Source organism: Rhinopithecus roxellana, chromosome 15, assembly GCF_007565055.1.
Source record: "Rhinopithecus roxellana isolate Shanxi Qingling chromosome 15, ASM756505v1, whole genome shotgun sequence".
In the NCBI taxonomy this organism is placed as follows: Eukaryota; Metazoa; Chordata; class Mammalia; order Primates; family Cercopithecidae; genus Rhinopithecus; species Rhinopithecus roxellana.
The window spans coordinates 53,602,675-53,628,779 of NC_044563.1; the positions used below are offsets into that span (position 1 = coordinate 53,602,675).

The 26,105-nt window shown below is 37.5% G+C and overlaps 1 protein-coding gene across 9 annotated transcripts in view; it reads left to right on the plus strand.

Annotated features, from left to right (window-relative positions):
- Positions 1–26,105, plus strand: part of NARS2 (asparaginyl-tRNA synthetase 2, mitochondrial) — a 138,456-nt gene that overhangs the window by 34,887 nt on the left and 77,464 nt on the right. For all 9 annotated transcript variants that reach the window (XR_004053689.1, XR_004053690.1, XR_004053691.1 and 6 more), the window contains exon 6: positions 15,919–16,013. Coding sequence is in view for 6 of the 9 variants with exons in the window: in XM_030918482.1 (XP_030774342.1) it covers positions 15,919–16,013 (95 nt within the window). In the remaining 3 variants the exon portion in view is untranslated. The remainder of the gene's footprint in view (positions 1–15,918; positions 16,014–26,105) is intronic.

The window sequence follows — 26,105 nt, forward strand, 5'->3', positions numbered from 1 at the left end:
AAGCAAAGGAGTAACAAATCACTTATGTTTTAATGAGATCATTCTGGCTGCTATATGGAGAGTAAATCAGGGAGATGTACAGAAGAAGAGAAACCAGTTAAAAGTCTAATGCTGTATTTTAGGTGGACAGATACTGATTTACACAGGAATTGAAGTTTTGCATCCTGAAATGTGATTGGATTCTGGATACACACACACACACACACACACACACACACACACACAATTTTTTTTGAGACAGTCTCACTGTGTCGCCAGACTGGAGTGCCGTGGCGCCATCTTGGCTCTGCCTCCCGGATTCAAGCGATTCTCCTGCCTCAACCTCCTGAGTAGCTGGGACTACAGGTGCTTGGCACCACACCCAGCTAATTTTTGTATTTTTAGTAGAGGCGGGGTTACACTGTGTCGGCCAGGATGGTCTCAATCTCTTGACCTCATGATCTGCCCGCCTCAGCCTCCCAAAGTGCTAGGATTACAGGCATGAGCCTCTCTGCCTGGCTGGATTCTGGATATATTTAGAAAGTAGTTTATGCATCTTGGATCTTGGTACCAGGGTACATTTTTTTTGTTTTTATTATATCTATTCCTGCTGTGTATTTTCCCAGAAGTAGTTATGTTGAATAGTTCACGTCTGCTAGACTTTTGAACTTTCAATATAGAGAGAATTTGTTTTTCTACAAATGGTTATTTCCATTGCTAATTAAAAGTAGAAAAGTAGAGTTTCCTCTTTTAAAAAACATGAACTTTCATGTTGCTGGTCTGGACATTAGAACTCAATTAAGTAATCATAAGTGAAAAGAAAATGTCAGCTTCATAAACACTGGAAAGCTTTTTGAGTTTATACTCTTTAGGGCCAATACCATGTAATTATTTGGGGGAATTGGTTTTTGTTGGAAATTTGACATTTATTTTATGCATGCCATCTTTGAAGGAAGCATTTCATGGCATTGTTGACTTTAAGAGACACTTTGATCTCAAAAAATGATGTGACTCCCTTTTGGATAATCTTTGGATAGCATCAAAATCATGCCTTTTATATGAGTATGCCTTATAATGGCTTATTCTTTTTTTTTTTTGGACAGGTAGTTTTGCTCTGTTGCCCAGGCTAGAGTGCAGTGGCACCATCTCGGCCCACTGCAACCTCTGCCTCCTGGGTTCAAGCAGTTCTCATGCTTCAGCCTCCCAAATAGCTGGGATTACAGGTACCCACCACCACATCTGGCTAACTTACTCTTGATTCCGCAGCCAGAGGTAAAGGACAACCAAGCCCTTCTGTTCCCCTTATCAATAACTTACTTCCTCCTTGCAGCAACTGCAAGAAAGTATATTTGAGGTGAGGGGATTGTTTTGACACGAGGTCTCACTGTGTCGCCCTGTTTGGAGTGCAGTGATGAGCCAGCGACCATGGCTCTCTGCAGCCTTGATATCCTGAGCTCAAGTGATCCACCCACTCCAGCCTCTAGAGTTATGGGCACCACCACACCCAGCTAATTTTTAAAGTACAGTCAGGGTCTCACTATGTTGCTCAAGCTGGTCTTGAACTCCTGGTCTCAAGCAATCCTCCTGCCTCCGCCTCGCCAAAGTGCTGGGATTTATAAGTATTTATTGAATACCTGCTGTGTTGCGTGGTAGTCAAGTCCTTTGTGTGGATACGTGGTTTGGAAACTTAACTCCGGAGCATAGATATCCCTTCTCACAGAAGGGGCTGGAAAATGGGATGAGGGGATAGTTAACGGACTAGGACCATATCTTGTCATATTCATCTTTAAAGCCCCAATCTGACAATGAATAAGCCAAAATTAATGTTTTTCAAGCAGTAGTGAAAAAAAGTTTGGTACATTTTTCACTGACCCCTTCACATTTAGGAATAAGTTTGCTGTTTTGCAATTTTACATTTGTGTTCCTCTCCTGTAAAAGAAAAATAAGGCAGCATTGTGTATTCACTTTCTGTTTTGCCTCAACCTTACCCTCTAATACTAGACTCCACGTGTCTTTTCTTGATTCTTTCTTTCTCAGACAGCTCGGCAGGAAAGCAGACTGTTTACAAACAGTCTTGAGTTAATAACTTCCTTTCCTGCTGATCAAATAGTTGCTAAAATGAAACCTTTCTCAGGGCTGAGTGGGTGTTCTAGTTAGTGGGTGTTCTGGAATGTAAATGAACCCTTATTTTAAGAAAGATTATTTTTATACTAGCAGTTCTCTGTACACCAAGATACACATTTGTAGCAAGTGGAAAGTATGGAAACATAAACTGGACTTAACTGGAAATTTTTAGATTAGTGAAAGACCTACATATATGGCTTGTTAATAGGAAAATCCCAAAACTAACAAAACTGGCAAAATAGAATGCAGTTTATTGAGCCTGTTGCCCTTGGCTTTAGTTTTTACGTATGAGATGCAGTCTAATGGCATGCAGAACAATTTCTGCAGCAATGATAGCAGCTGCATTTGAGATACAGCTTGATAGGGATCATAAAACTACCAACCCACAAATCTTTGGAGACTGTATGACAGATTTAGTTCCTATGATTGATTGGTTGGTTGGTTGGTTGATTGATTTTAGAGGCAGTGTCTTACTCTGTCACCTAGGCTGGCGTGCTGTGGTGTGATCATGACTCATTGACCTCAAACTCCTGGACTCAACTGATCCTCCTGCCTCAGCCTCCCAAATAGCTGGGATTACAGGCACCCTCCACCACACCTGGCTTGTTTTATTTTATATGATCAGCATTTCATACCTGGGAGAGACTAGTATTAAAAGCTTTATTTAATCCAAAGCTTTATTTCAACACTACAGGATAAAAAATGGAAGAGCTGGGCACAGTGGTATGTGCCTGTAGTCCCATTGGAAGACAGAGGTGAGAGGATCACTTGAGCCCAGGAGTTCCAGACCAGCCTGGGCAACATAGCAAGACCTTATCTCCAAGAAAAAAAAGCAAAAACAAAAATGGCTACATGATTTATTGGAAAGGTGATTGTACTAGAAGCTGAGAAACCTGGATTCTACAACTGATCTTACCAAAAAGTAGTTGTATATAACATTTATCCTAACATTTGACTTTTGACATTTTTAAGCTTTAGCATCTTTTACAAGAGGGAAGTTGAATTAAAGTTGTTTTTTTTTTTTTTTTTTTTCTTGAGATGGAGTTTCACTCTTGTCACCCAGGCTGGAGTACAATAGCACAATTTCAGCTCACAACAACCTCTGCCTCCCAGGGTCAAGCGATTCTCATGACTCAGCCTCCCAAGTAGCTGGGAATACAGGCACACAACACCACGCCTGGCTAATTTTTGTGTTTTTAGTAGATAGAGATGGCGTTTCACCATGTTGACCAGGCTGGTCTCGAACTCCTGACCTCAGGTGATCTGCCTACCTTGGCCTCCCAAAGTGCTGAGATTACAGGCGTGAAAAAATTAAAGTTTTACCTAACTTGGATTTTTGTATTTACTATCTGTATCATGAAAGGCATAGCTTCCCTCTAATCTCTTAGTTGGGATCAAGAAAGAAAATAAGATATTCAGTGGTTATGTGGAGCTTACAGATGGTAAGTACTCTCCCTTTCCTTCATGATCTTCAAAGGAAATTGCCGATTGAGGTAAATAGGACAGTAGCATGCCATTATGATTTTAAACCTTTTAGATTTCTGTACCATGCTTCATCTTTATGTATTCTCTTCCCAACTTTTTGTCTCTGGAATTATGAGTAAATAGAACTGGGTAAAAGGTGGGGGAAGGGTACAAAGTAGAAAATAGAAAAAGTAAAAGGAGATAAAAATAGATTGGATGCTTCAGTGATTGTGGAGGTCAGATAAGTTTTCCATTGTTGATTATATTCCTTTCCACTGTTCAGCTTACTGCTGTTTACTCTCACTCCTTGCTATATATTTTACGTGGAGACAGAGTCAGACTTGTGTGGGTTTTTCTATTTAATTCTCCTGAGATTGTGAAACTGCTCAGCTAAATTTGTTCTGCTGTGAGAACAAATAACTGGAGGGCAATTCAAAATATTTGCTTAATATTTTCTTGGAAATCCTCAAAGAAACAGGGAGGATTTTAGATCCCTGTGATAAGAAATTCACTGGGATACACACATTTAAAAAATTTTTTTTGGGCCGGGCGCGGTGGCTCAAGCCTGTAATCCCAGCACTTCGGGAGGCCGAGGCGGGCGGATCACGAGGTCAGGAGATCGAGACCATCCTGGCTAACACGGTGAAACCCCGTCTCTACTAAAAAATTACAAAAAACTAGCCAGGCGAGGTGGCGGGCGCCTGTAGTCCCAGCTACTCGGGAGGCTGAGGCAGGAGAATGGCGTAAACCCAGGAGGCAGAGCTTGCAGTGAGCTGAGATTCGGCCACTGCACTCCAGCCGGGGTGACAGAACGAGACTCCGTTTCAAAAAAAAAAAAAAAAAATTTTTGGTAACTCTTGGTTTCCCCTTTCTTGGCTCTGCTATTTACTGTCTTCCAATGGCAGAATAACCTAGCAAAAATTTTTTGTTTTGCATAGTAGAGAAAGGCTAGATTAAGTTTTATTGCGCTAATGTAAGTTTTATATGATCAGGGAAAGGTTAGTCTATCATGGACTGTTAGGATGGGAGGGACTAATCATCCTTTATATTGATTTTCAAACATTTTTGTTCAAAAGTGTTATCCAAACAATATCTTATATCAAGACCCAATATAGAAGATAGATAAAATTAATGACTTTGTTTTATCAGATAGCTCAAATCCACGTGGTTTTGTTGATACACAATATGAATGCCTTAACAGAGCATTGGGAACTTGGGAGATTGCAGGAAAAGGCTTAGTTATGCAGGAGTTTGTATATATTGCAGGACATGTTTGACTCCTACCCACTAAATGCTTCTACAAATTCCTGAAGTATTTTCTAGGGAACACTCTAATCATCAATGAGAAGCACTAATCTGTAATATCTCCCCTGGTGATTTTATTCAGTTCCAAGGTTTTATGTACCATACCATCTACATACTGACTGCCAAACCGTTTATCTGCAGTCCCAAACTGTTTATCTCCAGGTTCTGTTTCTGAGCTCCAGATTTGTAGAAGCATCTGCCTATGTGATATTTCCCCTTTGATGTCTAATATGCATTCATAGTATGTATTAAATAAAACTCTTTTTTTTCCCTCCAAAGCCTCTTCCTCTTCTTTTTTATCTCAGTGAAAGTTACCATCTACTCATTTGTTTAGGTAAAAAAATCTAGATGTCAGACTTAATTCATGCCTCCCCTGCCTGTCTCCCCCAATCTCACATCTAATTTATCAGTCCTTTGTTGGCTCATCTTTAACATAAATCCTCAACCTCTCCATTTCTCTGTTTCCAATGTTACCAGTTTAATTCAAGCTACTCTTCTTGTCTTCTGAATGTTGCCCCTACTTCTACTTTTATCCTTTTGTTATCTGTTCTCCACTGAGACACTAGAAGAATTTTTAAACTCATCATGCCACAACCCCATGCTTACATTTCAGTGGCTGCTCTGTGATCGTAGAATAAAATTCAGACTCCTTATCATGACCTATAAGGGACCCATAATCTGATTTCTGCCTACCTCTCTTAACCTCGTCTTTTAACAGTCTTACTCTTGAGTCCCTCAAGCTACAGTCACCTGCCTTCTACTCCCCTAAGGTATGACACCCCCTTCCCACATACTGATCTCTCTATTGTCTGTTCCTTGTGACTGGAGTATGTTTCCCAGTTTATAGTATAGCAAATACATTCTTATCTTTCAGGTCTCCACTTCCTTGTTACTGCTTAAGAGGCCTCCCCATCCCCTAGTACCCAACTCGCTTATCCCAGCTTGTAATTATCTTGATTATTTTATTAGTTTGCATGTTCATTTTCTTTTTTCTCCATTAGAATGTAAGTTCTTTGAGAGCTTATCTTCTCTTATTTATTGGTCTCTCTTGTCTAGCACTGTGCTTAGATGAATGAATGAGGTGTATATACAGATTATTATGGAAACGCAGAGAAGGGTCATTTTTACTAGTCTAGGCATGGAGTGGGGGCTATTAGCAGTAAGAAGGCCTCATGGATAAATGATTTTTGAGGTGAATATATTGTGCCATGGTCCTAAACTGCTGTGAGGTGAATGACATAGGCAATGTAACATCAAGGGACCGGGTAGCCAAGACTGCTGCTAAGTGACTATAAGATTGGTCGCATATAGAGCGTGGATACCCTAGACAAAGGAATGATTCATGTCCAGGGCAGAATGGGGTGGGACAGCCTGAGATTTCATCATGCTACTCAACCCAGTGCAGTTTAAAACAAGAATTCTTTATTTCTGGAATTTTCCATTTAATATTTCCAGACTGTAGTTGACTATAGGCGACTGTAGCCATGAAAAGTAAAACTGTGGACAAGGTGAGAGTGCTATGCCTACTTAAGGAATGTTTTGAATAATGTGATAATTAAGTCAGACAAACATGTATGTATGTTTGCATGTATGTATGTATGTACGTACATATTAGGGACAAGATCTTGCTCTGTTGCCAAGGCTGCAATGCAGTGGTGCGGTCACAGCTTGCTGCTGTCTTGAACTTCTGTGCTCAAGCAATCCTTCTTCCTCTGCCTCCTCTGTAGCTGGGACTGCAGGCATATGCCACCACGCACAGCTAATTTTTTTTTTTTTTTTTTTTTTTTTTTGAGGCGGAGTCTTGCCCTGTCGCCGGAACTGGAGTGCAGTGGCCGGATCTCAGCTCACTGCAAGCTCCGCCTCCCGGGTTTACGCCATTCTCCTGCCTCAGCCTCCCAAGTAGCTGGGACTACAGGCGCCCGCCACCTCGCCCGGCTAGTTTTTGTATTTTTAGTAGAGACAGGGTTTCACCGTGTTAGCCAGGATGGTCTCGATCTTCTGACCTTGTGATCCGCCCGCCTCGGCCTCCCAAAGTGCTGGGATTACAGGCTTGAGCCACCATGCCTGGCCAGCTAATTTTTAGATTGTATTGTTAGACATGGAGCTCTCACTATGTTGCCCAGGGCTGGTCTCAAACTACTGGACTTGAGCAATTCTCCCATCTTGGCCTCCCGAAGTGCTGGGATTGGAGTTGTGAGCCACCATACCTGGCCCCTCAAATTACTGGTTTTATCGTCTAATTCTGAAACTTCTAGACACATTTTCAAACTGTTAAATCCTGTTTCTGAGTCTCATCTTAGCAATAAAGAAGCTAAAGATCAAGTTGTACCCTACATGAATATAAGCCACCTCCTCAGCTTCTGGTACTACCTGTACTCTGTCTGAAGAGTATCTCCCTCTTGGTCACATTTGCTGAGATTGATAGAAATGAATCCAGGCACTCATTCATTCATTTGTATCCACATGCACATTTTTTTGTATCATGACTTAACACACACACACACTCTCTCTGCATCTTTCTCCGTATATGGCCATGTGTTGCTTAACAATGGAGATACCTTCTGAGAAATTCATCCTTAGGTGATTTCATCATTGTGCAACCATCATAAAGTGTACTTACACAAACCTAGATAGTATAGCCTATACACCTAGGCTGTATGGTATAGTCTGTTGTTCCTAAGGTACAAACCTATTCAGCATGTAGCTATACTGAATACTGTCGGCAACTGTAATAAAATGGCAAGTATTTGTATATCTAAACATTTGTAACATAGAAATGGTATGATAAAAATACAGTATAAAATATTTTTTTCTTTTAATGGTACACCTGTATAGGGCACTTACGATGAATGGACATTGCAAGACACGAAGCTGCTCTGGATGAGTCAGTAAGTGAGTGATGAGTGAATGGGAAGGCCTAGGACAATATAAACTTTGCAAACCTGTGTACTTACGCTACACTAAATTTATTTTTTAAAATGTCCTCAATAACAAATTATTAATACTAGATTATCTTAGCATACTCTTTTTTACTTTATAAACTTAATTTTTAAAAATATTTTGACTCTTTCGTAGTAACACAACGCGTTATATGAGTACAAAAATATTTGTTTTCATTATTCTATAAGCTTTTTTCTATTAGAGATTTCTTTTTTACTGTTTGTACATTTTTGTTAAAAACTAAGACACAAAAATACATTAGCCTGGGCCTGTACGGGGGCAGCATCATTAATATCACTGTCTTCTACCTCTGTATCTTGTCCTACTGGAAGGTCTTCAGGGGCAGCAACACACATGGAGCTGTCATCTCCTATGATGACAATGCCTTCTTCTAGAATACCTCCTGAAAGACTTGCCTGAGCCTGTTTTACAGTTAACTTCTTTTTTTAATAAGTAGAAGGAGTACACTCTAATGATAAAAAGTATAGTATAATAAATATGTAAATCAGTAACAGTTGTTTATTATCATATGACTGGAAGTGCAGTAGGTTTGTTTACACCAGCATCACCACAGATATGTGAGTAATGGCGTGCTCTGTGACATCACTAGGAAATAGGAATTTTTCAGCTCCATTATAATCTTATGGGATGCATCATATCTACAGTCCGTTGTTGAACAAAATGTCAGTATGTAGTATATGACTGTATTTTATCTGTATTATTCAGTATATAGAGTACTGTGGCTGCTCTGTGAATATAGTTGTTGTATGTATTTCTTTAAGGGAAAATGAGTTCTAAGATGCAAAATGACCAACTTAAAAATGAACCTGCCAGGCTCTGTGGCTCACGCCTGTAATCCCAGCACTTTGGGAGGCAGAGGCAGGCAGATCACCTGAGGTTGATAGTTTGAGACCAGCTTGACCAACATGGAGAAACCCCATCTCTACTAAAATTACAAAATTAGCCAGGCGTGGTGGTGCATTCCTGTAATCCCAGCTACTTGGGAGGCTGAGGCAGGAGAATCACTTGAACCCGGTGGGGCGTAGGTTGCGGTGAGCTGAGATCGTGCCATTGCACTCCAGCCTTGGCAATAAGAGTGAAACTCCGTCACACACACACAGAACTTTCTGGATCTTTGAATATTATATTTCTCCAGTATCTTAAAAGAAAACAAGATAATTAAAGGAAAAATTAAAATCTTTGTTGCATTATTAAAACACCATAATGACAAAAATAAATACATGTGAGACAATGAGATAAAGTATTTTTGCTGGTTTATGTTCAGAAATATTTTTTATAATGAATAAGAATTCTGGTTTTGAGATTTTTATCTCAATATGCAGTACTTTAAGAAATGCTTTTTATATTCTTTTACATTGTACCATTTCTCAAGGATTTGAAAGAATTATATTGAAGACGGGATCAAAGTAGATGAATTTATGTACCAGTATTTCAAGAATCGGAAGTGACCACTTAGGTGTTGGAAACAATAGAAATTACCACAGCACTACTATGCAGAGATTCCTTGGCGGGGGAAAACACCCATGTATTCACGTCACACTCTCTGCCACAATGTACAAAAAAATTCTGCATTTATCTCTGGTTGATACAGTTATATGGCTACTCAGTTGACCTGGTTCTACTTATTAGAAAGTTCAGCTCGGCCGGGCGCGGTGGCTCAAGCCTGTAATCCCAGCACTTTGGGAGGCCGAGACGGGCGGATCACGAGGTCAGGAGATCGAGACCATCCTGGCTAACACGGTGAAACCCCGTCTCTACTAAAAAAATACAAAAATCTAGCCGGGCGAGGTGGCGGGCGCCTGTAGTCCCAGCTACTCCGGAGGCTGAGGCAGGAAAATGGCGTAAACCCAGGAGGCGGAGCTTGCAGTGAGCTGAGATCCGGCCACTGCACTCCAGCCCCGGCGACAGAGCGAGACTCCGTCTCAAAAAAAAAAGTTCAGCTTTGCCTCACTGATTTGATGTAATACTTTTATATGCGAAAGTCTGTGTTTAGACTTTCAGTTACATCCCACAGGTTTACTTGTGTGCCACTAATACACTATATTAATTTAGAGGCTTTATACTATGTTTTAACATTTGGTTATTCAGACATTTCTTTTATTGCTGTATTTCTTGGGATTAACATGAATAGGGATTTTTTTTTTCCATGCTCTTTTCATTGAGAGATTTGTGTCCTAGCTCAGATTTAGGTATCTCTCATATTTCCAGGTCTTATTTCAATTCATTTTTCAATTGAACAAATATTTACAGAGTAACTGCTATTCCCAGGTAATAGGCTAAATGCAGGATCCAATAATAAGACAGTGTCCCTGAGGAGCCCCAATATTTCTTAAGTTGATGGGTTAGCACTGTGAAACAAAAGGTATTTAGTATGAATCTTTGATCTTAAGAGGTTTGAGAATTTGTGAATATACCTGGAGGAGGTTACACTGACAGAGTTCTAATTTATTCACTCATTATCAGTCGGTCTGTCAACAGCCTAAAGGACTTACAGAACTTTCCTCATGTTTCTTACTTTTTTAGGTGTACCAACATTCCAAGAAATTCTGGCTCATAGATTCCTAAAAAAAAAGTAACTGCTACTCAGTGTAATGGCTGAAGGTAGGAGTGTATGAACCATGTGATCCATAGAAAATGATGCACAAAGCACACTATAAAAGCCAGTCAGTACCACTACACACCTGTTAAGAGTGGCCAAAATCCACAACACTGACAACACCAAATGCTGACCAGGATATGGAGCAGCAGGAACTGTTATTTATTGCTAGTGAGATTTAACAGCCACTTTGCAGTACAGTTTGGCAGTTTCTTGCAAAACTAGATATACTCTAACCGTAAGAACCAGCAGTTCTGCTCCTTGGTATTTATCCAAAGGAGTGTAAAACTTACATCCACACAAAAACGTGCACATGGATGTTTATAAAGCAGCTTTATTCATAATTGCCAAAACTTGGAAGCAACCAAGATGCCTTTTAGTAGGTAAATGGAGAAATAAACTGTATCTGTTACATCCAGACAACAAAATATTATTCAGCACTGAAAAGAAATGAGCTATCAAGCTATGAAAAGACCTGGAGAAATTTTAAATGCATATTACTAAGTCAAAGAGACCAATCTGAAAAGGCTACATATTGTACGATTTAAACTATGTGACATTCTGGGAAAGATAAAACTGTGAAGAAGGTAAAAAGATCAGTGGTTGCCAGGGGTTGGGGGAAAGGGAGGGATGACTAGGTGGAGCACATATTTTTAGGGCAGTGAAACTATTCTGTATGATACTGTAGTGGTGGATACATGTCAGTATGTATTTGTCCAAATCCTATGGGACTGTTACATGTCACGAGTGATATGCTCTGACACTCCTGGGAGACCTTAGTTACCTAAGGTGCCTTTCAGCCAGGAGGTACAGTTCCCCTTGTCTTTGGGACTTATCTTGTGCTCATAAAGTCTTTTATAAACTTTGGTCACTCAAAAGGAAATTTTAAACGTGCCAAATTGAATTAAGCTTTATATCTGGCCAGTTTAAGAAAATTTGCCTAAGCTGTAGACATTCACTTCCTCTTTTCAAAGAGCAACTGCTTTCTCCATGATAAAATTTCAAATGAGAGAAAAGGTCACAAACTCTAGTCAGTAAGACAAGCAAAACCTTAATCTCAGAGAAAAGTGAAAAAATCACAAATATACACAAATAATAGAATAAGAGAATAACAAACGAAACTCCTACCTTAAAGTAGGGCTTCAATTCCAGTCTCATCAGTTGTTGAATCAGGTTGCATAAAGTCTGAATCTCAGTCAAGCCAGGGAGATTGAACCCTGTGAGTGGTCTGACCAAGGACTTCTGCAGTCTTCAGTGAGGTCAGTTGGATGCAAAAGATTCATGCTGGTGCCAGGGCTCCAGCTGTTGGCAAAACAGCAGGGGTCAATGGAGGCCTAATTTGGGTCCCATCTGGTTCGCCAAAGTGTCACCCTGAAATAATCAAGAGGCTCAGAATCCAATTTTAAAAGAGTTTATTCAAGTGCAAAATTTGAGAATGGCCACCCAGAAAAAACAAGACTCCAAAGTAATTGGGTCAGTGCTCCGAAGTGGAGAAGAAGCTAAAGCTTCACTTATATAAGTAAAAACAAAGAAGTTTAGGAGTATTACCACATTTTTAATACAATGCTGATTTATGAGTTACAGCAGTTTGGTTGGTTACAGCTTATTCTTTTTCAGGAAAGATATATTTAAAATTGCATCTCTATCAATTTGGTAGTCATGGGGCCTTTTGCCATCTGAGCTGGGTACATGAAAAAGGAAGGACGTTAATCTATAACAAAGAATTAGTAACTAAGAGGTAAAGGGCACCATTTAATCTTTCACAACATTTTACAGGGCAAAAAAAGTAAGGAAGAGGGTTAATCTATAATAGGAAGAAACAAAAGTTGCAGTGGCTTGCCCATATTACATAGGTCTTACAGTCAGTCACATTTTATTCAAGGCTCAGAGTAATTTGAAGTTTCAACAGCTTTCATTTATTTTCACATTAGCCATTTGAGTCTTCATTTCAATATGTCTTCTTTCTCATTAGGGAAGCAGATTATTTTCTCTTTTTTGTTTTCTTGGCAGGAGGTCCTTATATATTCTGTCCATTAATCACTTGGCAATTTTAGATGTTGCAGATATTTTATTCATAATCTGTCATTTATCTGTTAACTTTGCCTATATCTTCCTTTATAAATAGAAGTTCTTAATGTTAACATATATAAATTCATCAGTTTTTCGTTTTATCGTTGGCAATTTGGAGCTCTTGTTAAAGAAATCCTTCCCCACTGATAAATTCACAAAGTTGCGTGTTTATTTCATATATTGTATTGTTTCTTTATCACTGCCATAAGTACTTAAGGTTACAAATTTAAGATTACAATCCTAAATCTTAAATTTACAATCCTAGGTTGGTAGTTTTTGAACCTACTAAGATTCAATAATTACTTTCAAGAATCGAGGTGAAGCCGGGCGCGGTGGCTCAAGCCTATAATCCCAGCACTTTGGGAGGCCGAGACGGGCGGATCACAAGGTCAGGAGATCGAGACCATCCTGGCTAACACGGTGAAACCCTGTCTCTACTAAAAAATACAAAAAACTAGCCGGGCGAGGTGGCAGGCGCCTGTAGTCCCAGCTACTCGAGAGGCTGAGGCAGGAGATTGGCCTAAACCCAGGAGGCGGAGCTTGCAGTGAGCTGAGATCCGGCCACTGCACTCCAGCCTGGGCAACAGAGCGAGACTCCGTCTCAAAAAAAAAAAAAAAAAATATATATATATATATATATATAGGTATATACATTTCTTATGGCTGAATGATATTCCATTCTATATATATATATCATATTTTGTTTAATCTTTTTTCCATTGATGGATATTTAGGTTGTTTTACCTTTTGGCTATTGTGAATAGTGCTATTTTGAACAGTTGTGTACAAGTATTTGTTTATATACCTCATTTTAATTATTTTTGGTATATACCTAGGAATGGAATTACTGTGTCGTTAAGTAATTCAATTTTAACTTTTTAAGGAACCACCAAACTTTTTTCCCTAGTAACCACAACCCCTTATTGTACATTTCTAGTTTCCTTCCATTGTCATCAAGGAGGATACCTTGTGTGATTTTAGTCTTTTAAGATTTATTGAGACTGTTTTATGGCCTACTATGTGGTCTACTCTGGAAAATGGCTCATGTGCGCTTGAGAAAAAACATATATTCCTGCTGCTGTTGGGTGGAGTCTACCGTTTTTAATTTGCCTTTTTCTTGGCTCAGCATTTGCTTGATTGCTATAAACCTTTACCTCTCTTTGAGAGTTCCCACAATTGATTCTGACAGTTTTGCTCATTTTTTCTTTTATTTTTCTGTGACAGGACAGTCCTTTGGAGCTACCTATCCTGCCGTATTTGCTGATACCACTTTTTATAATTACTTTTTACAACCAATATTTTGTGTACCCTCTTTAATATTCTGGGATAAAATATATAGGTGATATAACAATACACAGAGAAGTTTTAAAAATCAGTATAATGCTTTAATTGTAATATAAAAGAAATAAAAGTAATTTATAGTAAGGTAGTATGAATTTGTTATGCAAACACTAACATGACATTGGAAAGCATAATGAAGTAGTAGTGTGTTTTAAATAAGTTGGATTAAAGGAATGTAAGAAAAATCAGAATCCATTCTGTACAAGTGCTGATAAATGAAAGTTTAAAACCTAGTCATAGGCCAGGCACTGTGGCTCATGCCTGTAACCTCAGCACTTTGGGAGGCTGAGGCCAGTGGGTCACTTGAGGTCAGGAGACCAGCCTGGCCCACATGGTGAAACCCCATCTCTACTAAAAGTACAAAAATTAGCTGGGCATGTTGGCTAGCGCCTGTAATCCCAGCTACTGGGGAGGCTGAGGCGGGAGAATCACTTGAACCCTGGAGGTAGAGGTTGCAGTGAGTCAGGATCACGCCACTGCACTCTAGCCTGGACGACAGCATGAGACTCTATCTCAAGGATACATAAATAAATAAATAAATACAATCTCGTTGTAAAGACCAGACCTTTTTTTTTTTTAATAATACAAGAAATCAGAGAAACTATCTGAAGTGAAATTAAATTAATACAAATTATAGACTAAAGTGGTGAAGTAAAGTAGAAAGTATGGTAGTCTTATAAATTTGTTGGACCTTAGTTGGGAAAGCAATTCTTTAGTAAATAATGAAGAAATATAGGAGAACAGATCTTTTATTTTAAAATCCTAACATATATCAGGTCAAGTATTTAGTCTTGAATACTAAATATCTTTGGAAACAATACCCTTTCATTGATAATGAGATTTAAAGATGGACTTTTTTTTTAAAAAATGAATTCATCGATCTCTGACTAGTATCAAAGTTAAGTTGGAAAAAAATAGGCAGTTATTAGAAAAATAAATGAAAGATTCAACTGATTTTTACAGTACATTTTTTATTTATGCACAGATACTGATACATGATATGCAATATTTTTAGAATAACCAATGAAATTAAATAAGATAATTTTATTTCTTGTGTTACCATAATTTAATATTTGGTACTGTTAAAAGAGTCTTACATTCTCCATTACATATTTTAAATTGACTTTATTGCTTTTGCAGTGATTACACCTTTACACTAAAACATTTTCAAATAAATGCACAGTTTAAAATACAAGACGCTGGGCTCAGGGGACTCATGCCTGTTAATCCCAGCACTTTGGGAGGCTGAGGTGGAAGGATCTCTTGATCCCAGAAAATCGAGACCAGCCTGGGCAACATAATGAGACCCTGTGTTTAAATCAACAAAAACAAGTGTAACTTTCTTCCCCAGAAGAGGATATGATACTCATAACTTGATTCAGAAGCTACTGTTTAAATTGTGTTTGGCCTCCAGGTAGTTTGTTTTAGCTTAACTCTTAACAAATGTTGAATGGCTTGTTTCCTACACATTTCAAATGGAATAATCACCCTTTCTATATTGTAAGTTCATAAAGATCTCATTGCTCAGTGTATCTTTTAAAGATAGAGTCATGCTTTTCCTGCTACCTAGTTATGGTGACAGTTAAATGAAATGTTTTTGAAAGTTTATAATGTGTTTATAAAAATCTGTGTTAAAAGCATTACTATTAATATTTTAATAATAAATACGACCTTGCATGTTCCAGAGGCTATTCCCTTGAGATAATTAAGTCTCAGTCCTGAGTCAGCCTTTTAAGATTGTGTGATTCTTCACATTAAAAATTAATTCATAATTTCTTGCCTTAGCTTGCCCCTTAATCAAAATCACTTTTTAGGAGAAGGTGTATTTTGTGACAAAGGTAGTTTGTCCTTTGGTTATTGTATGTTTTGAAAATATGGAGCAAACTTCCTTGCCTTTATTAGCACTTTCCAAGCTGGCGTTTTGTCTTAGATGTGTAACTACCTTTATTTTCACGAGAACAACCTGTCTTCACGTAGACTTAATGGCATTGTGACTTTTAGTTGTGGCATGTATATGAATGTGAAAAGCAAAGCAAAACATTTAATAGTTTTTTGTGGCTTGTGTTTTTGATTTGCAGCCTTCAGGTAAACTAAAGTTACCTGAGAAGAATTTCTTCAATGTTCCTGCTTTCTTAACTGTCTCAGGACAACTTCATCTAGAAGTGATGTCAGGGTATGAAGTTTTCCTTTCTCTTTTGCTTTAATATGGTTTGCTTTTTTATGGTTTGGTTGAAAGTCCTTCCTTTCCCATGCTCAGTCCTTAAAGTTGAAATTAGTCTTTATCATTAGTTCACTTGAATTTTCCAAAATATTCAAGCTTCTTACTTGTGATATAGACGTTTGTTTTTAGTGAAAAATGTAACACTGAAAACACAAAGTTGTGATTTTTTTCTTTTTACTAATCTTTCTTGCTTGAATCCCAAACATGTAATCAGAATTTATTTTAATTAATCACATTTATGGAAGTAAAGGCAATTTATAGTTTATTCCTGAACCAGAGATTTATAGTTTATTCCTGAATAAACCAAATGGAATCAAATTCCATTTGATTTTAAAGAGTAGTATTTGAAACAGACAGAAGAATTTTTTTTTTCAGTAATTGGTTTAAATAAAATTAACTCATACCTACATTTTGAGAGGTGTACAACAAATTACATCTTTTAAGTCAGATCAAATGAATTTTAGTAACTGTCAGACCTCTGGAAAGTCACTGTATTCCTTGGGGCCTAACTTTTCTTTAAAACGGGATTGAGCAAGAAGATCTTTAAAACCCTATCTAAATCTTGTATTCTGTAATTCTGTGGGTAATTCCCATTTATGTTTTTTTTTTTAGAGATGGGATCTCGCTTATTGCCCAGGCTGGAGTATAATTGCACAATCATAGTTCACTCTAGCCTCAAACTCCTGGGCTCAAATGATTTTCCTGCCTCAACCTCCTAAGTAGCTGGGACTGCAGACATGTACCACCGAACCTGGCTAATTTTTTGTAGAGATGGGGTCTTGCTGTGTACCAAGGCCGATCTCAAACTCTAGGCGCAAGTGATCTTCCTGCCTTAGGCCTCCCAAGTAACTGGAACTCCAGGCATGTGCCAGCACACCTGGCTAATATTTTAAATTTTTTGTAGAGATGGGGTCTCACCATGGGTCCTAGGCTGGTCTCAAACTCCTGGCTCAAGTGATTCTTCTGCCTCAGCCTCCCAAAGCACTGGCATTACAAGCATAAGCCACTGAGCCTGGCCTTTGTGGGTAATTTGTTAATGCAGACTCAACAAGTACTTAGTTTTCTCTGTGTATCTTTTTCTTTAAATATTTTCTCATTATAGGGATTAGGACTTAAAATCTTTTCCAGAGATAGCTCACTTGAAAGGAAAAGAATCTTTTTGTGTTTTCCATTGTTTTAAAAATGCACAATTGAGAAAACTCAAGGAAAATGTAATAAAATAGTTTGCGTGTTTACTTTTGTACTTTGCTAGAAGAATGGAAAGTCAGTGGTGGAATAAAGATGGTCTTGAAAGTAACATATTCTTTTCTGATTTATCTTTGAAACAACAATATGTTATTTGATAGTTCCAATAACCAAATGATTGTCATTATTAACAGAATACCATGCAGAAAAAGTGTCATAATAACATTGTGAGATTATAGGATTTGCAGATCTGGATGTAGGAAAGGCTGTGTCAAGCATGTCCTGGAAAGTTCTTATGCCTACGGAATTGTAATTTTAAAAAATTAAAAACATGACTCATTCAAATACAAAATGAATATGTATCAAAGATTTCATTCAATTCATCATATTACAGAGGAAACAAGTAAAATAGAAAACTTTCAAAGAGCGTCTGAGGACCTCTGTATTTATAGACATTTTAATAATTGGAGTAAGATCTGCTAGGTCAGTTACAAACTGGTTAATGTCCTACAGGACCAATACACCCTAACCTTTGGGATTATCTCTTCTACCTGACAGAATTTTTTGTAACTCTACCGGCAAAGATCTGTAAATTAACATGTAACTTCACTTAATATGGGTTATTTAGTTCATATTCATATTCAAATATTCAATATTCATATTGAATATTTAATTCAATATTAAATAGACTAATGGAACAAGTACATTTCCCTTTCCCTAAGTAATTAAGTAACCATTGAATGGGCCTTTGTCCCCTTATTATTTAATACCTTGAAAGGACATCATCTTTTTAAGACTACAGCTTTTGGCATTATATTCAAGGTTTGGATAACCTTTCTTAACAGCCTTTTAGTATTCATTTCTATTATTTATAAAGTTAGAGGCAAGGTGTCGTCTCCTCCCTCAGAAGTGTCATATGTGAAATATATAAACTTTGCAAATATTTGTTTCTCTAATATAATACCACTAGTGTATTAAATATACCTCTTTCCCAGTAAGCGCAGTGAACCACAGAACACAGTGTTCTGTGAAACTTGACAGAAGATTAAATTGGTAGAATATTAGGTTTTGTATTTTTTAGTGTGCCATGAAGTATTTCTACTACTGTCATTCAAATGTTCCTAGTTTAATATGCACAGTTCTAGGACTATTAATATACAGAACATAATGTTTCTGATTAAAGCATGATTTATTCTCCACTAAGAAATGGTTAGTCCTTTTTCCCTCAGCTTTGTTTTTTCTTGAATTCAATTTAACAGACTTTATAAAAGGCAAAAGATTTATGCAGTCTGAAGAGAAACCAGAGTATTAACAGACTTTTAAAATGGAGAAAATGATAGTTAAATTTAGACAGTTAACATTTTCCAAAAGGATATCTCTCTTGGTTTAGTGGGTTTATGGTTCCATTTTAAAGCTTTTTTTTTAAAGTAAATATTCTATGTTGGAATAATTTTTAATATATAGAAAGTTGAAAAGATAGTGCATAGTTTTGTATACTCCCCATCCAGTTTCCCCCATTGTTAACATCTTCCATGACCATAATACCTTTGTCAAAACCAAGAATTAAGTGTTAGCACATTACTATTAATGACATTCTAGACTTTATTTGGATTTCACCGGCTTTTCTGTTAATATCCTTTTTCTTTTTCCAGGATCCAGTTCAGGGTACCACATAAAACTTAGTTGTCGTGTTTCCCCAGTCTCTTCCATTCTGTGACAGTTTCTCAATTTTTCTTTTTTATGACCTGTGGAGTGTACTCTAATCTGGGTATGTCTGACATTTTTCTCATGATTAGACTAGGGTTATTTGGGTATTTTGAAAGAATACCACTGAGGCGAAGGCTTGTCCCGTCACATCATATCAGTGGATATGTGATATCTATATGATGATGCTAACCTTCATTATTGGGATAAGGTAGTGTTTGCCAAGTTTCTTTACTGAAAGTATACTATTTTTTCCCTTTTCTTACTCTAATTTTTGGAAGTAAGTCACTAAGTTTAGTCTGCCCTCACTGGGGATGGGAGTTTGGGAAGAGGGAGTTGGAGTTAAGAACCACGCGCAGGAGGGAGAATGTTTGGAATTCTATATGAAAATTTGTTGTCTTTTTATCCTTCTTTATTTTTTATTTGTGTAATCATTTATATCTTAATGGACTCATATATTTCATAGTTTAAATTATAATTCAGTGCTATGTTACGTACTTTGATGCTTAAAACTGTTTTAGTTTTTGTTGTTGGAAACTCATTCAGATTGATTCTTACATTCCTTTGACATGCCCCCCCATATTTTGACTACTTCCTTATTCTCTGCTACTGCAAGATGGCTCAGCTTTTGTTTGCTTGTTTGTTTGACATTTATTCACCACCTTTATTTGGTTTTATTTTTTTTTATGGTCAGTAAAATTACACTGACATATTATTCCTCCAAAGTCCATAGCTTTCATGAGAATTCACTCCTGGTGGTCTGCATTCTATGCTTTTGGACAGATGACATGTGTTCACCATTATAGTAACATACATAATAGTTTTTGTTGCCCTAGAACTTTTCTGTGCTATTCCTAGCCATCCTTCCTTCCTAACCCCTGGTAACCATTGATTGTTTTATCATCTCCATAGTTTTGCCTTTTCCAGAATGTCATGTAGTTGGAATCATACACCATAGAGCCCTTTTAGATTGGCTTCTTTTGCTTAGTAATATGAATTTAAAGTTCCTCCAGGACTTTTCATGACTGGATAGCTCATTTGTTTTAGTGCTAAATAATATTCTGTTGCCTGGATGTAACACAATTTATCAATTCACCTGTTGAAAGACATCTTTTGGTTGTTTCCAAGTTTTGGCAAATTTCCCAGGCTTATTTTTTATTTTCCCTTCCCTAGTCCTAAAAATTAGTTATTTCTCCAAAGAGCCCTGGTTCCTTTTATTAGAAGATGGTATTTAGAAGCCAAGATTGGGTCACTGGATATGTTTGCTGTTACTGAGAGATTATTGCTTTTAAGCCTTTCAGTAGACAGAGATTTTTTTTTTTTAACTAGAGAAAGCTAAGTGGGTTTTCATTGCATTTTGCTTATGAACATAAGTGGTAAGTTCATTCCAAGAGAGATGTAAATTGTAAGACCTGCAATTAAGAAATGTCACATAGTGAAGTGTTCCGTTTCTCATCCGTTAAAGTTAGTTGGAGAGAGGTTCAGCATAAAAAGAAAGAATTTGTATTACTGTTACAGGGATTTTTTTCCTTCTTGGGCATTTTTGTGCTAAGCCATGAAGTCAAGCATATTTTAGGTTAAAACTGATGCTTTTCTCTTGACTGTTGTTGTTGGAGTAAATTAGTACAGTTTTTCTAGAAGAATACCTTTTTACCCAGAATTTCATTTCTAGAAATTTTTTTTAAGGAAACGATCTGACAACTCTGCAGAGAAGCTTAAACAAAAATGTTGAAAGCAACTTTATTTATAATAGTGAAAAATTACTAATAATATAAATATCCATTCAAGATTGGTTAAACCTCAGTATACCAAGAAAAATAGTCATCATCATTTATCATCTGGGGCTAATGGGCCTTATTTTAAAAAAATATTTTAAAGCCATCTTGTAGTTAGTACACAGAAGTGTAAATAAAGGGACAGTGAAGATCAACTTTATTAGAAATTTTCAGAAGAGTTTAAGCATAGCAAGTCAAAAAAATTAAACTGTTCTATTGAGAGATAACATGTATGCCCTAAAATTCACCAATTTGAAGTATATAATTCAGTGGGTTTTAGCATATTTTGCAGATGTTCAGATATCACTGTCATAGTTTTAAAATACTTTCCAATATTTATAATTTTAAGGGTTTTTTTAATCACTCCCAAAATACAAATTTTTCCCATTAGCACTCACTCCCTGTCCTCTTCTTTGCCCCCACCCCTGGACAACCACTAATTAATCTAAGTTCTCTCTCTATGAACTTGCCTATTCTGGGTATTTATCATATATAAATGGAATCACACAGTAAATTGTATTTTGTGACTAGTTTATTTCATTTAGCAAATGTTTTCAAAGTTCATCCAACTTGCAGCATGTATCAGTACTTCATTCCTTTTTATTCCCAAATAGCATTCCATTACATGTGTCTATAATATTTTGCTTCATTTATCAGATAATGAGCATTTGGGTTGTTTCTACTTTTGGCTCTTATAAGTAATGTTGCTGCAAACATTTGGGTGGAAGTTTTTGTGTGGACATGTTATCATTTCTCTTTGGTAGATACCTAGGAGTGAAATTAATGGGTCATGCAGTAACTATGTTTAACTGTGTGAGGAATTGCTAGTCTGTTTTCCACATAGGCTGGACCATTTTACAGTTCCACCAGCAAGAGCAAAAGCATTCCAGCTTCTCCACATCCTTGCAAACGGTTGTTATTGTCTGTCTTTTTTATTGTAGCTGTTCTAGCAGATGTGAAGTAGTATCTCATTATGGTTTTGACTTGGATTCCCCTGACTGCTAATGATGGCTTTTCATCATTAAGCTCAGTGAGCACTTGAAAAGGTGTGGAGCATCCTTCCATGTGCCTATTGGCCATTTGTATATATTTTATTTGGAGAAATGTCTATGTAAGTCCTTGAGTTAGTTTTAAAATTGGATTGTCTTTTTATTGAATTTTGAGAGTTCTTTATATATTCTGCATACAGGTCCTTTATTAAATATATGATTTGCAAATATTTTTTCCCCGTTTGGTGGATTTTCTTTTCACATCCTTGATGTTGGCAAACTCAGATTTTCATTTTCACTTTTCTGGGTTTTGAAAGTGCTCCAGATGGGCATAGCCTATTGAATGCAGCTAACTGGTGAATACTGCCATGCATGAACCCGGAACATATGCTGTCCTTTGAATACTGATTCCAGATTTTTAAATACATCTTTAATAGGCTCTAATTTATTATTACTTCTGAATCTTGTACTTACATTATTTTAAAAACATGCTTTTGAGTATTTTGTCCCCTTATAATTTTGTTGAAGGGAGAGTGGCCATCTTTTTTGCCCCGTAATTGCAAAACATTTTTATTTTTAGATTGTACACCAATTAGAATGATCAAATTAATGAATTCTTTCTATTTCTACATCATGGTTTTTTTTCCCAAACACCTTTATAAAATACTTGCTTCAGCATTTGTTCACTTATTAACCTTATTAAGTTTTGGTGTACAAATATCATAAATGATGAAGGAATATTGCCACATATCCTTTTAGGAAATGGGATGGTCCAAGTTCTTGTAAATTATTACATAATGAAATCCTTATTGTGGAATGACTCTGGAGGAAAATAATGTGTTTTTTGTCTTGAAATGTATTTTTCACTTAACAGTTCTTATGTTTGAGAAAATTCACTTAGATAGATATCATTATCTGAAAGCCCTTTGAGATTTCACTTACACAGCCAATTTTATCATCATCATTAGAGAGTAGATTGTCAACTAGGTGCAATGGCTCATGCCTATAATCCCAGTGCTTTGGGAGGCTGAAGTGGAAGGATCACTTGAGGCCAGAAGTTTGAGACCAGCCTGGGCAACACACGAGACCCTATCTCTACCAAAAAAAGAATATATATATATATATTAGCTGGATGTAGTGGCACATACCAGGATTCCAAGCTACTTGGGATGCTAAGGCAGGAGGGCACTTAAGCCCAGGAGACTGAGGCTGCAGTAAGCTATGATTATGCTACTGCACTCCAGCGTGGGCAACAAAAAGGGGAGGAGATTGTTGCTGCCTCTTTGCATTTGTGTTCTGATTTGTCTAATAACTATGAAATATCTTTATCATTTTGATTCTCTTTGTTAGTATGAGTGAAAAATAAAGATCTGAATTCTGAACTGTGATCTGCAAAAACTACAAAAAGGCTACAACCATGTATCCAGGCTTTTCTTATACCTTCTTGAAAGATGACAGGCCTGGCACAGTGGCTTAAGCCTGCAGTCTCAACACTTTTAAGAGGCTGAGGCAGGAGGATCACTTGAAGCCAGGAGTTCAAGACTATTCTAGGCAATATAGTGGGACCTAGTCTCTACAAACAAACAAAAAAACAAAAACCAAATATGATGGCATATGCCTGTAGTCCGAGGTACTTGGGGGAGAGGAAGGCAGGAAGATTGCTGAAGCCCAGGAGTTGCATACTGCAGTGAGCTGTGATCACAACGCCACACTCCAGCCTGGGCAGCAGAATGAAACCCACCTCTTAAAAAAACAAAACAAAAAAACAAGAGTAAGAAAACTGAAGTTGATATAATGTTGACAATTTATCTCACTGTTGCATTTTCCTCTTAGGCACCCATCATTCTTCTGTTACCCTTTTTTTTTTTTTTTTTTTTTGAGACGGAGTCTCGCTCTGTTGCCCGGGCTAGAGTGCAGTGGCGCCGGCCTCGGCTCACTGCAACCTCTGCCTCCCGGGTTCAAGCGATTCTCCTGCCTCATCCTCTTGAGTAGCTGGGATTACAGGTGCCCACCACCACTCCTGGCTAATGTTTTTGTATTTTTAGCAGAGACGGGGTTTCATCATGTTGGCCAGACTGTTCTCAAACTCCTGACCTCAGGTGCTCCACCCACCTCGGCCTCCCAAAGTGTTGGGATTGCAGGCGTGAACCACTGTGCCTGGCCTATGAGCCACTGTGCCCAGCCTGTTTTCTTAATATTTTACTCTTATTTAACATAATTATGAAGAATTAGTAATGATGAGTAATTGCTAAGATGATGAAATGGCAAAATGTTTTGAGATACAGGAAAAATAACACCAGAACCCATATATAGCTTAGATTTGTGAAAGGATTCAGTGGGCTTTATTTTATTGTTAAAAAATAGAAATTTCTGTTTTTATGGATAAACCTCCACAGTTGCTTTAACCGTGTCCCAAAAAAAGACAAGTCCTAACCTGTGATAGCAACCTTTTTTAGAAACAAGGTCTTTGCAGATGTAACCAAGCTAAGAGGAAGTCTCACTGGATTCGAGTGTGCCCTAAATCCAGTGACTGGTATTTTTATAAGAGAAAGGAGAGGGAGATTTGAATGTAGAGATGTAGGAGACACACACACAGGGAAGAATGCTAAGATAGAGCATTCTGTGAAGCCAAAAGCAGAGATTTGAGTGATGCCTAAGATTGCTGAGAGCCATCAGAAACTAGGAAGAGGCAAGGAAGGATTCTTCCTTAGAACCTTCAGAGGAAGCATGACCTTGTTGGCACTTTGATTTCAGATTTGTAGCCTCACAGCTGAGAGAATACATTTCTGTTGTTCTAAGCCAACAGAATGTAGCAATTTCTCTTGGCAGCCTCAGGAAACTAATACAACCTTTAAGAGTATATGAATCTTGAATTACTAATTTTTTATAAATATTTAAAATATTTTAAAAATATTAGCTATTTTTATAAGTATAACTGACCAAGAAACTCAAAAACTAGCCGGGCATGGTGGCTCACACCTGTAATCCCAGCACTTTGGGAGGCCAAGGCAGGCAGATCACAAGGTCAGGAGATAAGACTGTCCTGGCTAACATGGTGAAACCCCATCTCTACTAAAAATACAAAAAAAAAAATTAGCCGGGCATGGTGGCAGGCATCTGTAGTCCCAGCTACTCGGGAGGCTGAGGCAGGAGAATCGCTTGAAGCCAGGAGGAGGAAGTTGCAGTGAGCTGAGATCACGCCATTGCACTCCAGCATGGGTGACAAGAGTGAAACTCTGTCTCAAAAAAAAAAAAAAAAAAAAAAAAAGAAACGAAACTGAAAAACTAAAATTGATTAAATGAGTCCTGGCAGTATATTGAGGGTTAAATTATTTATGATTTGTTCATATCATAGATTACTGTACAGCCATTAAGACTGATCATAAGTCTTTACATCCTGCTGTTTTTTAAGAAGCGTTTATGAAACAGGAGGTAGAGTGTGATTCTGGTTTTTTAACTGTATGCATATATTCATAGAAAAAGTGGAAGAATATATAACAATATTCAACTTGTAAAACTGGCTATTTCTGGTAATTTTTATTTTCTTCCTCAAATTTATTTTTTCAGATTTGAAAAATTAGTGTTCATTACTTTTATAATCAGGAAAAAACTTATTTTCATTTTTGGGGAATCAACTTGGGCTTTGGGCTGATTTCATTCCTGTTTGGTTAATTGAGTAGTTTGTGATTGGTACATGGTACATGCAGTCCTAAATTGACTCCCTTCGATTATTTAATTCAGATAATGAGCTCAGAAGCCATGAAACATTCATAATCAGGATGCTCTTACCCTGTTTTTTTGTGGCTGTGGTGGGAATGTCATCGTGTGAATCTGAGTTGAAGCTTTATAATTGGGTGTGAAACTGACTTCCCATCTGTTCATATGACTTTCTCATTCTTCATTCCTTTGATACTGAATTTTGTTCATTTATAGTCATTTGATTTTTGAGATCTTTTTGATTACGATTTGTGTCTTGCGTTTGCTTTTCTAATGCTGTTCTCTGTAGCATTAGATTGCTTTTTTCCGTATGTGGTCATTCCTAAAGGCTCAACTGAAATAACAACTTTCTACTTGACTGTCTTCCTGTTTTTCTCATAGAAATTATTTTTATCTTTTTCTGTTCTCTTACAGTACTCACTCATTTCATGTCATAAAGAAAAGAAATTCTGGCTGGGCGCGGTGGCTCATGCCTGTAATCCTAGCACTTTGGGAGGCCGAGGTGGGTGGATCACAAAGTTAGGAGATCGAGACTATCCTGGCTAACACGGTGAAACCCCATCTCTACTCAAAATACAGAAAATTAGCCGGGCGTGGTGACAGGCACCTGTAGTCCCAGCTACTCTGGAGGCTGAGGTAGGAGAATGGTGTGAACCTGGGAGGCGGAGCTTGCA